Raw genomic sequence first — 18,172 nt, 5'->3', positions numbered from 1 at the left:
CCACAATATATGCTTTTTCAAGCATGGAACAAAACCCTCTTTCAAAAATCATAGGATTATATATTATACCCTGCTAAAAATGTTTTAGAATCCGTATTAGGTATTTTCACTTCCATCAGTAGTTAACTTCACTTCGTTGATTGCTGAGGGGGAAACAAGGGACCAAATGCATGGGACTCAGCTCATTTTTGCCCTATTTTGCTAATATCTTTGTAAAAGCTCATTTTTTCAGTATAAGTGAAGTTAGCTGATGGTTGAAGTGAAGGTACCTAATAGACTTAAGGATTCCTACGATTTTTCAAGGAGGGTCTTGTTCAATGCTTGAAAAAGCGTATACTGTGAATCTTATGATGTTTGAAAGTGGATCCAACAGGGACTTTCCAAATGGATCTGATTCGGGGTATACTGGGATTTTACAAGTATCTTATAAGGTTTGTAAGGAGTTTTCATATAGACCCTTAGAGGAGATTAAGGGATTATTATCATCGGCGTATAATGTGTATTTGGAATGTGTCGAAGAAAAATTTGTTTTTTCTTACTGCTGCACTTAGTTTATATTTCAACTATACATATAATCTCCTGATTAAACGCATTTGAAAAGTTGCACTCGCGGGAGATTCGAACCCTACCAAAACTACCTAATCCATATGTGCATATCCGATGTCTTAGCCTGGGTCATCTCAGAAATACATATTTATTATTTTTCCATTTTAGACATTATGAGTAGGTGGGTTAATAAAATGGCAAGGTGTATTAAAAAAAATAATATGTCTGCGTTATATTCAATTCAAGTTACTTACTGCACCCGACAATCAGCACAAAACTGATCAAAGATTGTTACAGTTCAGTGTGCTCTTTATGTTCCATTTCTGTAACACGTGTCACATTTTAGTGACGTAACAAATATATCCCTCTGTTCTATATTAGTCGCATTACATAATACCAGTACTGTTACATGTCCTTACAGTAGCAGCGTTACAAAACAGTGTGAACATTATGTTCCGTTCGTGGCACACGTGTGGCATTCTAGTGATAACAGTTCCACCGCTCTGTTATATATGTATTAGTTACATTACGGAATTCTAAAACTGTTACGTGTCCTTACAGTAACAGCGTTACAGAACAGTGCGACCTTCATGTTCTATAAATGTTATGGCACACGACTGTAACAATGTTACGTATAAATATTCTTGTTTTGTTATGTAACATTTACAGAACATGTTCGCTGGGAGTAATGAGAAACTAGATAGGTAAATGCATTCTGACACTGTATCGTATAATAATATACTTCCAGTAAACGCAGTCTCCTAAATTACTGTTAGATCCACTTAGATAAGTACGTAAAAAGTAATTTAGTTTTTTAGTTTACACTTAAGTTCACTTTAGATCCCCTCAGAAGAATAAATTTTTATTCCGTCGCATTTCCACTAAACGCAGTCCTGTTAAATACCTATATTATTACATCCGCTCTCAAGGGGAAGGCCTGAGGGTAGAAATTCAAAAGAAAGTCGCGAGAGCGTAATTCGAAAGATCATCGAATTTCATTCGGAACGTGTCACGGCTTTTTTGTAAGTGAAGTCCAGTTTTGAAATTATTAATTTTTGGAAAATGCGGCTACCTTCACTGTTTCAATAGTATCAGTCACCCGGCACGTCTCACCCCCTGGGACGCTGGACTGGTGGTAGCGTGTCTCCTTGCCACTCCCCTGCTGTGGGGCTCGAATCTTTTGGCTAGACATTTTTTTACATACAAAATTCGAATTATTAATATTATAAATTTTAATTAATTAATAATAAATTGATAATCAATAATTGCAAATAATTATTTATTATAAATTATTATTGTTTGAAGGGCCGCACTACATACGGGCGTAAGTGCCAAATTTTCGAAAATCGGTTTATTTGTTTAAACTACTTGTTTCCTCCTAACTCGTGTCCCTGTTGAATATAGAATATAGCCGAAACTCGGCTGGCTTAGGTGCCATGTTTCATAGTATGAGGTTACCGCGGCCTCATTGATTTTCAAAGCACGTGTCGATTTTGGTTTTTTGAAGTTTGTCCGTTAAAAATTATGAATTCTTGGGAAAAAGTACTTTCTGCAAAAGTCACTTTTTATGTGTCAAAATTAAAGCTTTTTGGAGCTCGTCGATCTTTAACCTTTAACAAAGTTGTTCTCGGAGAAGGATGCTTCTTGCAGGATGTTCGTTTCATGTTTTGGTAAAGCCCAGCAGTACTTCGAAAGGTTTTTGCATTTATTTATTAAAAATAATTTGCGTGAAAGTTAGACAATTTTTTTAGCTCTCCTGTAAAATTCGGGTTTTAGCACTTACACCTAAATGCTGTGTGCCCCTTCATTAAAAAAAGATGATGTATTTCGTCTATTGTATGCTGATATATTATATCAGTTATTGACATGCGGCAGACACGCTACCGCTAGGCCAGCGCCGCTGGACAAGAGACGTGGCGCGTAACTGACACTAGTAATTGAGTGAAGGCAGCAGCAATTTTCAAAATTAATATTTCAAAACTGGACTCCATTTACAAAAAAGACGTGACACGTGTCGAATTAAATTCAATAATCTTTCCCCTTGTTAGAGAAATTCCGTAGAATAAATATAGTGTTTTAATGTCTGTCTAAGATTCACTTAAATTCTCTTAAGACGGCAATTATATACTTAGTCATTTTTGAAGTAAATGCAGCCTCTTAAATCCTCTTAGGTCCTCTTGGATAAAAATGCTATACTTAGTTGGTTTCCTAGTAAACGCAGCCTCTTACATTATTGTTAGATCCACTTACTCAGAGAAATTCCGCACAAAAAAATTTAGTTTTTTAATGACCGTTTAGGATACCCTTAGATCCTTTTAAGGGCATGTGACACAGCTAAATACCTATATTACCGACCTCACTTTTTCAGTTCACTGAATGTTTTTTTGAACCTAAGAACTTTTTTTGTGAATAAAATATCCGGCTGAAACTTTGGAAAATGTATTAGTATACAATAAAGTACGTTTAGGTACTGAATTTTGGTAGGAACTTCACTGAAAATTATTTCATCTTTTTTCTGAATCTCGACAATTTTTCAACGTTGGAACTTTTTTTATACATAAAATATCGGTCTCAAACTTTGAGAAATGCAAGAGCTGAAAGAAAACTACGTTTGAGTACAAATATTAATAATAAAAGATTAAAAAAAAATATATTTCAACTATCAATTCCATCGGAATCAGCCGGTAACGTTGTACACGAAAATACGAACCCTGGTGGCCACTAGACGAGGCTCTAGAGGATTTGTATTTTCGTGTACAACGTTACCGGCTGATGCCGATGGAATTGATAGTCGAAATTTTTGTTACATCTTTTATTATTAAGCTTTGTACTTAAACGTAGTTTTCTTTCGGCTCTTGCATTTCTCAAAGTTTGAGACCGATATTTTATGTATAAAAAAAGTTCCAACGTTCGAAAAATGTCGAGGTTCAGAAAAAAGAAGAAATAATTTTCAGTGAAGTTCCTACCAAAATGCAGTACCTAAACTTACTTTATTGTACTTTAATACATTTTCCAAAGTTTCAGGTGAACATTTTATTCACAAAAAAGTTCTTAGGTTCAAAAAAACATTCAGTGAACTGAAAAAGTGAGGTCGGTAATGTAGGTATTTAGCTGTGTCACATGCCCTTAAGATGGCAATTATATGCTTAGTAATTCTCCAGTAAACGCAGCCTCATAAATTCCCTTTCGATCCACTTAGAGACATTCCGTACAAAATAATGTAGAGTTTGAATAACCGTTTGAAACCTCCTTCGACCCTCTTAGAGCAGCAATTATATATCTAATAACTTTTCCAGTAAACATAGTCCTATTAAATTCCCATTATATCCATCTGAAAGAATTTCTCGAAAACTTATTTCGCGTTTTAAGGTCTATTTAGGTTCCACTTAGATTCTCTTAAAATTAGAATTATGTCCTTATATTCCCCTTAAGAACATATTTAAACACACTAAATTCCACGATTCCTTTTTAAAAAATCTGTTCGCCTCGCGGGTACATCCTCATCGCGCGCTGTGCGCGCAGCTCGCGAGATAAAGCGCGCCTATGGCGCGCTACTGTTGGTTCTCGTGCTTCGCGCTCGATAATATATTTATCTCGCACTTCGCGCTCGAGACTGTACTGACCTCGCGTTTCACGATCGATTATGCATTTACCTCGCGCTTCGCGCTCGATATTGTATTTACCTCGCGCTACGCGCTCCATCTTTCTGCATAAACTTTTTTAAAACTAAAGGTGAAAGTATCGACAACAGAAATTTGGTGTGAAATTGTTGCATGAAAAAATATAACTTTTGGATTTTCCATTGTTTTTTATGCTGTCAAAATTTAATTTTTGATTTATCAAGAAAATTCAAAAGGTTGTTATAATAATCATCATGGGCATTTAGAAATCAAACTTTTTCTTCTCTTGTCATTTTTTCATATCGTTCGTTAATTGGCTTAAAAGGTTCATTTTCGTGTGTTTTTTGGAATTTTGTACATGCTATAACTCTAATAATTGGTAATTTTATGAAAAAAGTCATTAGAAAAATTGTTCGACTTTTTAAATACTATGAATAACCGTACAGAGAATTCTTGAATTTTGAAAAAATGGTCTCAAAAATATTCAAAAGGCGCTCACTTTGTGAATTTTTATCCATAATGGCTGGCTAACGAACTTCACCTTTAGTTTAGGAAACTAGAAGAGTGTACTAGAGGCCAATATAATAGAATCATATTTTCAAAATGTATCAGAGAGACACATTCGTAAAAATCTGTTATTTTTTTCGGTTTCAGGGGGTCTCAAAACGTGGACCTTTTGACAAAAACTAGGGGGGTTCAGTTTTATGCAAATCTAGTACCTTCTCTAATGAGAATGTAAAAATGATTTATTTGTCATGAATAATTTTTTTATAGTTCTGTTTTTAGTATTAATCATAAAAAAAGCATCAAAAACATGAAAAGTTAAATTTGTTGAAACCCCAGGCACGAGACGAAAAATAAATTAAAACACAAAAGTTTTGGTAAGAATCTACCCACGCAGCGGACACATTTTTTACTGTTAATGGAGTTTTTCATGATTAAAGCCACAACTACGCTTCCTATCAAAAAGTGGTTAATCAAAAATTTATAGATCCTTTTCAAATGTAAACTTTTTGTATATTCATCTTTTACCGTATTTTGTACAGTTTGGGCAAAAAATGTAATTTTTGGATTTTTCATTATTTTGTATGCTGTCAAAATTTCAATTTTTGATTTTTTAAGAAAATTCCAAAGGTTGTTATGATAATCGCGTAGGGCATTAAAAAATCAACATTTTTCTTCTCTTGGCTTTTTTTTCATGTGCGTTATTTGGCATAAAATGTTCATTTTCATGTTTTTTGGAATTTTGTAAATGCTATAACTCTGGTAATTTTTCATTTCTTGAAAAAAGTCAATAAGGATAAATTGTCCCACTTTTTGAATACAATGAATAACCGTACAGAGAATTTTTGAATTTGGAAAAAAGTGGTCTCAAAAATATTCAAAATGTGCCCACTTTTTGAATTTTTATCCAAAATGGCTGGCCAACAAGCTTGACCTTTATTTTAGGACACTAAACTAGTGTACCAAAGGGCAATCTAATAGATTAATTTTTTCAAAAGCAATCGTGCTCACAGACAGACATACATACCGACAGACACATTCGTAAAAACTTGTTTTTCGGATTCAGGGGGTCTCAAAACGTGGACATTTGACAAAAACTGAGGGGGGGGGGGGGCGCAAATTTCGCCCGTGTATCGATTTTCCGCAGCATTTTTTCTATGGGAATTCTATAGGCACCTAATCTACCTTTTCGATACTGGTGCCTCTACCGAAAATTGCACCCATCCTGGCAAAGTTAAGGACAGCAAACCTTGAAATCCATTGAAATCAACACCAACTAAATTAAAATTATAAATACTGTCATAAGTCATAGGCATTTTGAAAATATTGTATGCGATTCAGAAAAAATTTATATATGGTAAAAGAATTGTTCAAAATGTGTACGACTTATCAGAGTATTTTCTAATTTTACTTTACTTTACATTGTTTCCAATGGATTTCGGACAGACCCTCCACGTCTTAATACACTTTTCGTGATAAATGTTGTGCCAATGGGGTACGAAGTACCGGTACTCGGCCGCCGTCATCATCGCAGGTGGCACAACACAAGCAAGCTTTTATGTTCATGATGAGCACAGATTCAAATGCACAATCAATTTGCACGTCGCGTCCCTCCTCGATTTGGACGGAAATGAGAAATGGAGAGAAGCGCGAAAAAATAATAAAAATTAGTTCAAATTGGTGTTCAGAAGATTCATGGGAAGTGAGTGTCATTATTTTTGTAAAAGGAAAGTAACTTTAAATTTGAGAAATGAATAGCCATGATTTTTTGTGTTCCTCCACTCCATTCCTAAGCTGATCCTTTCCTTTCTGAAGGCTGGAAATCTGGAAAAATGGTCTGACAAACAATTGGCAGGAAACTGCAGCATAGGTTCGGCCTATTTTTTGGATCCATTTAACTCTAAGATCAAACTGTCAGTTGTGATAAGATTAGGTTACTTTTAAACTCATTAATACAAATCGTATTTGCATTAGTGTGACAGAAGTACATCGTAGCCAAACTTTATAACAGGCAAATGCATTGTGGATTTGGAGGGCCTGATTTCGAGCTTTACTCCCCTTACTTTTGCTACGTTCGTCTCAATTTTTCGGTGAATCAGTGCCACCTCAAGGTAGATTAGGTCCTTATTGCATTAAAGCTGAATTGAACCTAAGTGTTGATGGGAAATATGGGTCAGAAAACGTATCGATATTTATCGATTATTTCCCCCTCCTTTTGCCTTCTAACCTGACATTATTTCTAAGTTTTGCAAATTTAAATTAAATTAAAATTAATGACAAATTAATGTATGCATCTCATCGTAGCCGAATTAAAATTTTAATTAACCGCGCAATTGTTGCACTCTAAAAGTCTCTTTTAACGAAACAACAAACAGAAACTAACAAAATGAGGGTGGAATAAAAGAATGATCGAAAGAATATTCGAATCATTTATTCAAACAAATATTTCGCATCTAAGCCACGCAAAAAGAGAAGTTGGCTGAGGTGCTTCCCTTTCAGAAGGAACGAGGTGTCGCAAACATTGGCCAAAAACTAATTGCCACCTTGTAAACGTATGGGTACTTCCGCTTCATAAAGTTCCACCCGACCAATGGATTTGGATTATCTTTACGACTGATCATTGGCTTATTTAATGCCATGTAACGAGTATAACAGCTGATAAAGTCAGCCCTATGATCAATATTTTTTCACCCATGTTGAAAAATAATAGTTTAAATAACGCGGACATTTTTTTTTAGAAATGTTAATAAATATTAAAGGATCGTTTGTGGCCTTACAAAGAGTTGGGGGAAGAAAAAAGTTTATTAATGAAAATAATGGTTATCGACGGACGCATTTAGGCTCTACAGCAGAAGTTTGACTTCTAACTTTCTCTGTAGGTAATCATGCGATCTGTATTATCCACAGACCTGTAGAAGCTCGAAGTTATCTACTCGCCGCGATAGTGTTGCTTTGACACAGCTGATACTTATGTCAGACCAAATTGGTTTATTTGCATTTTAAGTGCAAACATTAGTTTTTGTATAATTTTCTTGAGCGATTTTCGTTGGCTTGCCCCACTTCGATGAATATAAACCTCGTAACTAGCCGATTGACAACATTGAAAATTGCTTGCCGTGTTTTACAGCACGGTCGGTATTTCTCAAAAATAATAATACAATTTTTTTCACAATTCTGAATATTTAGCATCAGAGACACATTCCTGCATGCCTTCTATTTAGCGTGCCCAATTTTTAACACGATATCTCATTCCATGTTGACGTAAGTTTAGAAAGAAAAGTACCGATCAAACTTCAACTTGTACTTTATTCAAAATTTGTTTTTCTATAAAATTGCCACCGGAACAAAGCAGAGACATGCACTTTATTGCCTCCTCTTTTATTTCCCAAACTTTCAGAGCGATACCTCATTTCGTTTAGACGTAAATTGGGAAATAAAAATTGAGGACCAGGTTTGGTCACCTGACCCTCTCGTCACGTGGTCTTAAGTAATTTCAAATGGCTGTCAAATTCGCAAAGGGATCTACTTTATTTGCCACATTCAAATTCGCGAAGGTGTCTACTTAATTTGCCACATTTAAATAAACTGAACTAATATGTTTAAGATAAGATAAAAACCAAATATTTTTCACTAGAAATTGGATGACGTCAACCATTAATTGTCTACGAAATAAGACAATAATAATAACTTTTATTTTCAACCCCGCCCCCTCTTCATCGCCCCAAACATGACCGAAAAATAAAAAATAAACATTTTTACGTATTACTGTTAATTGTTAGCAATTTCTGTCGTAGTTTTTATACAAATAATTACCACGGGACAATTTGAATATTTTCCATTACTTTTTAAACGATGTTTAATTGTTTAAATAAATGTAAATTATTTAAAAAATTATTTTTTCCAAAAAAATGTAAAAATAATCTATTTTCTTATTGAATACTAATAGTTGGTAATTGATTGAAGTATTTAATTTTTTTTTTAATTAGATCATTATTTAAACAAATATCATTGTCTATTTACAAGTCCGAAATTACTTAATATATCTTTGAGCAATATCAATTACTACTGTTAAATGTTTAACAATTGTTAAGTCTCGAAGGTAATGTTCGTTCTTTATCCATTTTGATGCGTTTTCTTGAAAGAAAGATGTCGAGATTCTAAATCACGAAAAAAATGTGAATTCGCCGCGATGAAGTCATAATTTTCGTAACTTTCAATTTTTTCGTCAATTTCAAAATTGGCTTGTATTATGCATTTTATTATTCAAATTATTTTAGATAAATCGTACTAATTGTGCAAAATTAACTAAAGTAATGTTTTTATCATTTTAATTATTATAAATGACCTAAAATATAGCACTTCGTCCTCATAAATCTTTTTCAGGGAAAATGTTGAAACTTGAATCATAATTTACATTCTTAAATGTATTTTTTTATATTATAATCATAGTAAACATTTTAATACTATAAAGAATGCAATAATAAATGCACTTTTATAAACAAATTTTATTATGACTTTTATGATTTACTTAATAGTGCGCCAAAATATATGTAAACCATCCATACTTAATTTAAAGAATATTGAGAAAAAAAATTATATTATGTTTATTTCAGAATATCCTATTTGAAAAATATGCTTGGAAAAATAATTGCTCAAACAAATTATATTTCTTTAAATAATCAAAAAATTGTCAGTACTTTTGGGTATAAACTGTATAGTCAGAGGTATAATTGGATGTGTTCTATTTTATTTCCTTTCTCTTTAAGTTATCGAAAAAAACTGCTAGAGCAAATAAAAATAGTTTACAGAAACAGAGATATGTTAAAAATTAGAAGAAATGTATCAAAATGATGTAACTATTCAAGAAAAAGTAGTTCAGGATACGAATTTGAGAGAAATTGAACATCTCTGGCTCAATTTTTAGAAATTTTGTAAATAGACAATAATTAATTGTTTAAATAATTATATAATTTTTAAAACAAAATGTAATACTTGAAATAATTATCAACAATTACTATTCAATAAGAAAATAGATTATTTGTACATTTTTTCGAAAAACATAAGTGTTTCGATAATTTACATTTATTTGAACAATTAAGCATTCTTTAAAAAGTAATGGAAAATATTTAAATTGTCCCGTGCTAATTATTTGTATGAAAATGAAGATAGATATTGATAACGTTCACAAGTTTTTTGGGTTATAACATTTTCCCCGTAAGCTTCGACCAATAATCTTTAACCTTCAGCAGCCGTTTTCTTCAAATGAAAGTCCGTCGACAAAAAATTAATACGCACTAAAATATGATGGGGCCTTAAGGCTTGCGTTAGAGTAACGTGGGAAGCATGATAGTTCAGATATCTTAAAATTCTTGATACTGTGCTTTGTGGTATACCTATCTCTCTTTCAGTTTGTCGAGTACTGATTTGTGGATCAACATGAGCAGCTGCTAGAACAGTTACAGCTCATGCATCATTTTCGTTGTACTCATGAATTCATGAATTCTTGTTCACGAACAAGAATCCCACTGCGAGCTCTTTCAGTCAAAGTGCTTAATGTTAAATTAGTTGAATGTCTTCTGTCTGGAAACCGTTCAGCGTAAATTTTTGATCCAGCAGCGTAGTTAACATGATATTCCCCTAAAATTAGTATCTTATCAACGATTTCAGTAGGTAAGTAGCAATGGCGAGAGGTAATGGGACTCACGTTAATCAACCACCCGAAACGTGAGAGGCAAGGGGAACTCAGGACAAGAAAGCACCCCAAAGGAAACAGAACTTACTACGTCCACGCCGTTGTTTTTGGGGAACGCAAAAAGTAAGGATAAAGTGTCTTTTTTTTGTAACTAGTCCGAGAGAAGTGACATGGTCAAGATTGTCACTCTTGTAACTACATATTCACAGTCTTCACATCTTATCCGAAATTATTGTTACTCCCTGGGTGTGTTTGGGGGGGGGGGGGTTGTGATAACAATCCACAGTCTGAAGTCTAAAAAAGAAATTCATCCGGGTTCAATCTAAGGAAAATCGTTTTGACCTTCAAGTGATCTTGAAAATTGACATGAAGGTCATGATGGTCAAGATGATGTACACCTTAACATTTAATCGATTTTTGTGAAGCATCTTGAACATTTGTTTACCCCGAAAAACCAAGACAATTCAGAAAAAGAGCATCTGGCCGTTTCTTAGACATTTCGCCTTAATTTCTCACCTTTCCAAGGTCTTACCTCTATTTGACCCTGAAAATTAACCTCAAGGTCAAAATTGATGGTACAGTGAAATGTCCCCCTCGGCCCTGGTCAACCTTTGTCCGAACCATTTCCTCGTAGATAAAGTATTTTAGAAGATATTTGGCATTATAGATTAAAATGGGTCACCGTGTAGATCATTTCAACAACAATATTTTAAATTAAAATATGAGTAGTTTTTTCAAAATTGGTAATTAGTAACCTTCCAACATTTCTCTCTTAGCCAATATTTACAGAAATACTGATTTTATAATAAAGGTGAACAGTTTTTGTGTTTATAAATTTCATAATGTAAAATTCAGATAATGAGATTTAAAAACATTTGATTAATTTGCCTAATAAATCTATTTCTGTTAAAATAATATTATTAATAAGATTTCTTATAAACTAAGTGATAATTGTATTCACGAACAAGAAGGTATCATTCGCTTTTCTCTTAATTTAATTTGTACATTGTACGTGACAATGCTCGCAGGGTTTTTTCTACTACTTGACATGCATACAACCATAACAAAACTTCCATGCGAATTGTAGAATATGTCTGATAAAAATATTTCTTATCATAGTACTGCGTACAACCTAAAAAGTTACATAAGTGACATTGCCGCTTAATGATATTATCCTAAACTTGGCAAAAAAGAATCGACCTAAGGAGTAATGTCGGCCAGCTCACTTCTGTTTCTTTTTAGTTTGTACGACAGACTACCTATAAACAGATTTGAGGATTTCTGAAAACAAATCAAGACACACCCGTGTTTATTCTCAAGCCAGTTGTCCGAATCCGGCCATCTTCACCGAGTGTTTTTGGGTCTCGGCGTGTTCGTTGTTACTAACATTCTGAGAATGTACCTCTCAGGTGCCAGGCGTACCTATCGCACAGTAAATGACGTCTTCCTATGTAGGGCTCTGACTTTGCCAATACCCGGGTACTCGGGCGAGTACCTGATGGCACGAGTGTTGGTGCAAACTCCTGTTAAAAAAAAAACAAGAATCCAACGACCAAATTTGGACCACAACGGACGAGTATTACTCGGGTCCTGAGTAAGTTTCGGATACCAGGAAAATATTGAAACAAAAAGTAATATGATCACAAATGTCAAATAGCCCTTCATACAATTTGTCAACATGTCACGTTGAGGGCCAAATTGGTTATGGCATTATTTTGTCATAAAGTGTCATATTTGCGGCTAAATTTGTTTATAGCAAAATTCATCGTTATCACTAAGCCACTACTAGCTCGTGGCGTTCTGAAAATTTCTATATTTTGTTTGATTCTCACATAAGGGTTGTGGAACTATTGCTTGTTAATTTTTATTATTAATTTTTTCTTGCATTTGAAACTTGGTGACAAATGAGAAATCTTTAAAATTCAGAACAATGCGTCGAGTACCCGGGAATTACCCGATTATCCGGGTACGTGGGTCCCTGAGTATCCGAGTAAATATACGAACACTCCTACTCCGCTGTGTGAATACTCCTACTCCGCCCTAATATGGACGGGGCGATCCTTCTGAGGTCATCGGTTAGATGCACAGATTCGAAGCACTGGCTTGGTGTGTTATGTCAGTGTATGTGTGTTCTTATTACAGGACACACCCGTAGGAATCTCGAGCGCAAGAATTCCCCGTAGGTGCCTCAAGCGCAAAGAGATCGCTGACTCTTTGTCGAATCTTTTCAAAAATCGACTTCGACCCCGAAGGCCCCCTCGACATGTAGCCTACACCTTAGAACGTAACCAGCCTCTTTCTGAGGTGGCCTACATCTTATAGTGGGTTCCGAACCACCGGAGCCCCGATTGAAGTATGTTGGAAGGTTACTACTTACCAATGTTTAAAAAACTACTCATATTTCAATCAAGAATATTGTTGCGGAGACGAAATATCTCTGGAATGTCACAACATACTAACACGCGAATCGCTCCATATTTTCAGTAGACTTTGGAGAAACTTTTTTCAAGAAAATAAAGCAAGACCTGTACTTTATTTCTTTGGCTTTTTTTAGCTTCGAGACTAGTTCCGGGACAGTCCGCCTAGAGGTCACTCCCGTCAGTGCACTCGCGATTTGGTTATATCTTGTCGGAAATGACTACATGAATTATTCGTATTATTCAAAAACGCGTACAAGTTCACTCTCCCATCAGGTTATATCGACCAAGAACGTCATACCGAATTTCACCAATCAGAACTCAGCCGCACAATTACCCTCCTGCCCCCAAGGAGACATGTTTCCCCCTTTAATGGTCGACGCTGTACTGGACCTTGATATTTTCTTTTCGGTATCGGTATCTTTTACATTATATTTTCTTTTTGATCCCGTTTCTTCGTTATCAGTTATCTGACCCTGCGCAAATTTTGACTCTTTATCGATAAAAGGAATGTGTTTTCATGTGTTCGAATGTATTACTATATAATGGATTTTTGTATGGGTAGTTTTATTGTGCCTATAGTCGAAGCTTTAGTTTGAGCTAATTCCGATATGTCTACAGATTTATTTTCATTTACTGATAATTCTTTGTTTAAAAAATCTAGTTTAATGACATTAATATCGACTTCCGTGTCAACTAAAAATGATACTATCTTTTTATTAAATCCAGGGAATGAAAATTCTACGGCTGGGAATTCTAAATTAAATTTTGCATCGAAATTTGTTCGTGTTTGATCAGAAATTGTATTCTTGTATGACGTTTCTAGTCCTCTGTGCTCATTTGACGCTCTCCTTTGGTATCACTCGTCGCGGCGTCTGTTCGCCGAGCGGAATGCGACTTTAAATGTGAGAATTCGCCAGCGAATTGAGTTTGATTGAACTTTTCAGGCATTTGTGAAATTGGGGTAAATTCATAGCAGAAGAGATAACTTATTCACTCGACACAATTTATAAAGGATTGAAAAAGAGTCTTTGAACGCGTGTAGAGCGGCAGCTTGACGCGTACTTTCTTCTTCTTCTCCTACCACTTCCCCCACTACTCGTCGCATCCCCTGCGTGGAGCTCTACCTGCGATGATTGCAAAAACCGAAAGGAAGGATTCAGTTGCTACTGAAACGAAGATTGCCTAAAATGAAAGATTATTGTTTTCTATCTTTCCACTCTGTCACAATGTCATAATTTTATAATAAAAAACATGATGGATTCACTTATAAAATAGGATACTAATATTAATTTTATTTATATCAGTGGTTTTTATTTGCGAAGTTTTATTTGGGTGAAATTAATATTTTAAAATATAATATTATTTTAGAGGCCTGATTGATACCAGTTTTTTTATGTTTGTACGACAGAGGCTTCTGTATTGTACGGCTGATAAGTAGAAGAACTACTACACCATAATAAATTTTTATTACGCGAATTTAATTGAAAACGCGAGGAAAATAAGTTCTAAAATATTCACTGCGGGTTGGGTTTAAACCAACAACCTCCTCATTACATGTGAGGGGCGCTACCAATTGCGCTACCGCAGCACCAACAGTGAAAATTTTAGAACTTGTATTTGCTTAATTTCGATCGAAATTATTTTTCATAGACGTTATTATTTTGAGGCCAGTTGTTAAATTCAAGTTTAAAACAGTTATAGAAACAAAGTTTCGGTTAGACTGGTTAACTAGATAGATTATTATTTTAGAGGCCTGATACCAGTGGTCTTTTATGTTTGTAGGCAGAGGTCGCTGTATTTTACGGTTGAGAAGTGGAAAAACTACTATATCATAATCAATTTTATTACGCGAAATTAATTGAAAACGCGAGAGAAATAAGTTCTAAAAAATTCACTATGGGCTGGGTTTGAACCAACAACCTCCTCATTACATGTGAGGGGCGCTACCAATTGCCCCACCGCAGCACAAACAGTGAAAATCTTAGAATTTGTATTTGCTTAATTTCGATCGAAATTATTTTTCATAGATGTTATTATTTTAAGGCCAGTTGTTAAATTTAAGTTTGAAACAGAGTTATAGAAACAGAGTTTCGGTTACGATCGAAATCAAGCAAATACAGGTTCTAAAATTGTCACTGTTGGTGCTGCGGTGACACAATTGGTAGCGCCCCTCACATGTAATGAGGAGGTCGCTGGTTCAAACTCAGCCTGCAATGAATTTTTTAGAACTTATTTTTCTGGCGTTTTCAATTAATTTCGCGCAATAAAAATAGATTACGATATAGTAGTTCTTCTACTTATGAACCGTACAATACAGAGACCTCTGTCGTACAAACATAAAAAAACTGGTATCAGGCGTCTAAAATAATATTCTATCTAATTAACCAGTCTGACCGAAACTCTGTTTCAAACCTGAATTTAACAACTGGCCTGAAAATAATAACATCTGTGAAAAAGAATTTCGCACGAAATTAAGCAAATACATGTTCTAAAATGTTCACTGTTGGTGTTGCGGTGGTGCAATTGGTAGCGCCCCTCACATGTGATGAGGAGGTTGTTGGTTCAAACCCAGCCCGCAGTGAGTTTTTTAGAACTTATTTTTCTCGCGTTTGCAATTAATTTTTCGTGATAAAAATTGATTGTGATATAGTAGTTCTTCTACTTATCAACCGTACAATACAGAGACCTCTGTCGTACAAACAGAAAAAAACATAAAAAGATCTGACAATTTATTTGTTTGGGGGTACGTGTGTCACTATTGGTCCTATGGGAACCGTGTTCTTCCTTACTTCTTTTATTTGTTTCAGGATTCTCCGTTGGTTTCCTTCCCACAAGCCAATTCATTTCTCGAGTTCTCACCCACTCCTATGTGTCTAAGTTCGACGTCCTCCCTTATTTGTTGCATTTGTCCTTGGTTTCTTGACTCTTATTTTTCTTCTGTATCCCGTCTTTTCGTTCTTCTTCCGCTTTTTCTTCCATCTCTTCTTCTTCTGAATTTTTTTTCGCTTCCTTCGTTTCGCGCAATTTTGGATTCGTTCTTTTTCTCATTCTTGTTCTTTCTAGACTACATGGAGCTATGATTCCAAAATTTCGCAAAGAAAATATTTTTCTGAAAAAAGGTCTTCTCAATCGCACCGCTTGGAATCGAAACAAAGAACTTCCGATTTCTTTTTCGGGTGCTTTTCCCTTAAGCTACTAGAAAGGTCGAAAGAAGAATCCTTCTTCCGATATACACGCATTATTGGAAGTAGCCATGTTAAACACTTTCAAAAACATGTTCAATATCGCGTTATGCAATATGATATGATGTTTAATTTAATGTGATTGAATTAGACTTTCAATTGAAACTAAGAATTCAACAATGTCAAAGCACCAGGTTGCAAACGCAACGGGTGCACAATGGATTTGTTATTGTTTGCCATGAAGTAAAATTTGTTGGTTTTCCCATACAATTTATCAACCGTTTGCTAATCCCTTTTTCTTAAAAGTTATTTTTTGTAGTTTGAGAGACCTATTTAAAGGCCACTGTGTACAAAAATTGATGATGATATGCATACATTTACAAATCTGATAAAGATGGCGATGGAATAGTTCTTTAAAATATGCGCGTGTGTATGTATATATACATATACAGGGTGTGTAAAAAGTCCCGGGATGGTTGGATATTTCTTTAGGTAAAATATTTTTCATGTTCGCACCCAAGTCATAGGTCAATTGTAACGTTCAAAGTCAGTTAGAGGTTATTTGAAATTAACGTTTTCCAAGAGATCAGTGTAATACCTGAAGTAAATTTTAACGAGGAATTCAATGGTGACCTTCATTTTGACCTTCAAGTTGGCCTTAATGACTTTTTGAAGGTCAACTTTGTTTCTTTAAATGGAAATCCCCCTTTTTTACATCTGCAATCGATAGAGCGGGAAATTATACGTGCAGGTACATACCCAAGTTCTGTTCCTCCCCGAAGAGTTATACAGTCCTATACCGTTTTTCGATACCTAAGTCAATACCTAAGGCGATACCATAAGTCCTATACCGTTTTTCCATACGATTATTACGAATCGAAACTAAATTTACGTATTACGAGTACATACTTACTATCTTTCGCTAAAACGTTATTATGGCGAAGCTAAACTTTCGGAACGAGAGAGGGTATCTGTATTAATGATGCGTGGTTGGGGAGATCGAGTTCGATCTTATGATCAAGTTCGTTTGCTTTTTAGTTGCTCCTGAGACATTGCGAAACATTCTTAAAAGCATTAATTTCCATCCTTACGAAGTTCATCTGGTACAATAGCTCAATGAAGACGATCCTGATCATCGGGTTGAATTTTGTGAAATTATGATGGACAGAATTGATAGAGATCCTCTTTTCTTGTACAATACAGTATTTTCAGATGAATATACTTTCACTTTAAAAGGTGAAGTTAACAGGCAAAATTGTAGATATTGGTCCGACACAAATCCTGATTGGATGTTGGAGAGTCACACACAATATCCACAAATGATTATTGTTTGGGCCGGTATCTTGAATGATACATTGATAGGCCCTTTCTTCATCCATGGTAATCTCAATGCCCGTGCATATGAAGAGCTTCTCAGAAACCAAATTATACCAAGAATAAGGGAGATTACAGGCGATAATTTTCAAAATATTTGGTTTCAGTAGGACGGAGCAGCGGCTCATTACGGTAGGGAGGTTCGAGCATATTTGGATACTCAGTTCCCTCAAAGGTGGATTGGAAGAAGGGGAGAAGTCGAGTGGCCTGCTGGTTTTCCTGATCTGACGCTTCTCAACTATTTTCTTCGGGGTTATTTAAAGAACAAAGTATACTCAACGCAACCGCATAGCTTAGACGAATTGCAGAATCGGATTCTGCAACAGGTTACTTTGAATAATAGGGAGATGATTCGTAATACTGTAACTCTTTTTTATAATCGCATAGCTTTTTTTCAAAAAGCTCAAGGTTTTCAGTTCGAACATCTTCACTGAAGCTTGAGAGGCAAGGGGACTCACATTAGTCAAGCACCCCGAAACGTGAGAGGCAAGGGGACTCACGCTAATCAAGCACCCCAAAGGGAAGAGAATTTAGTACGTCCACGTCGTTGTTCGTGGGTAATGCTAAACGTAAACGTAAACTGCTTGGAAAAAACTTTCAAAAAACATTGAAGATCATCACCAAGATCAATACAGAGCTCACCAATGAATTTCTCGCTGAAATTTACTTCAGGAATTGCACTGGCCTCTTGGAAAACTTTGTTAATTTCAAATAACCTCTAACCGACCCTGAACGTTACAATTGACCTATGACTTGGGTACGTACCGGAACGTAGAATTTCCCGCTCTATCTATTGCAGATTTAAAGAAGGGGGTTTCCACTTAAAAAAACAAA

The 18,172-nt window shown here is 35.1% G+C and overlaps 1 protein-coding gene and 1 non-coding gene across 6 annotated transcripts in view; one reads left to right on the top strand and one right to left on the bottom strand.

Annotated features, from left to right (window-relative positions):
- LOC117168834 (protein arginine N-methyltransferase 7) overlaps positions 1 to 18,172 on the top strand; it is a 228,998-nt gene that overhangs the window by 130,437 nt on the left and 80,389 nt on the right. The window contains exon 1 of one of the 5 annotated variants that reach the window (XM_033354684.1): positions 334 to 431. The exons of the other annotated variants lie outside the window; for them this stretch is intronic. Within the exon in view, the coding sequence (XP_033210575.1) occupies positions 348 to 431 (84 nt within the window). The 5' untranslated portion in view covers positions 334 to 347. Of the gene's footprint in view, positions 1 to 333; positions 432 to 18,172 lie in introns of those variants that run through there. 5 annotated transcript variants of the gene reach the window in all.
- Positions 14,298 to 14,370, bottom strand: Trnat-ugu. The gene has a single exon. It is a non-coding gene; the product is annotated as a tRNA-Thr (tRNA).

This window comes from Belonocnema kinseyi, chromosome 3, assembly GCF_010883055.1.
Source record: "Belonocnema kinseyi isolate 2016_QV_RU_SX_M_011 chromosome 3, B_treatae_v1, whole genome shotgun sequence".
In the NCBI taxonomy this organism is placed as follows: domain Eukaryota; kingdom Metazoa; phylum Arthropoda; class Insecta; order Hymenoptera; family Cynipidae; genus Belonocnema; species Belonocnema kinseyi.
The sequence above is the reverse complement of the archived record's forward strand: the minus strand, read 5'-3'. Positions and strand labels throughout refer to the sequence as shown.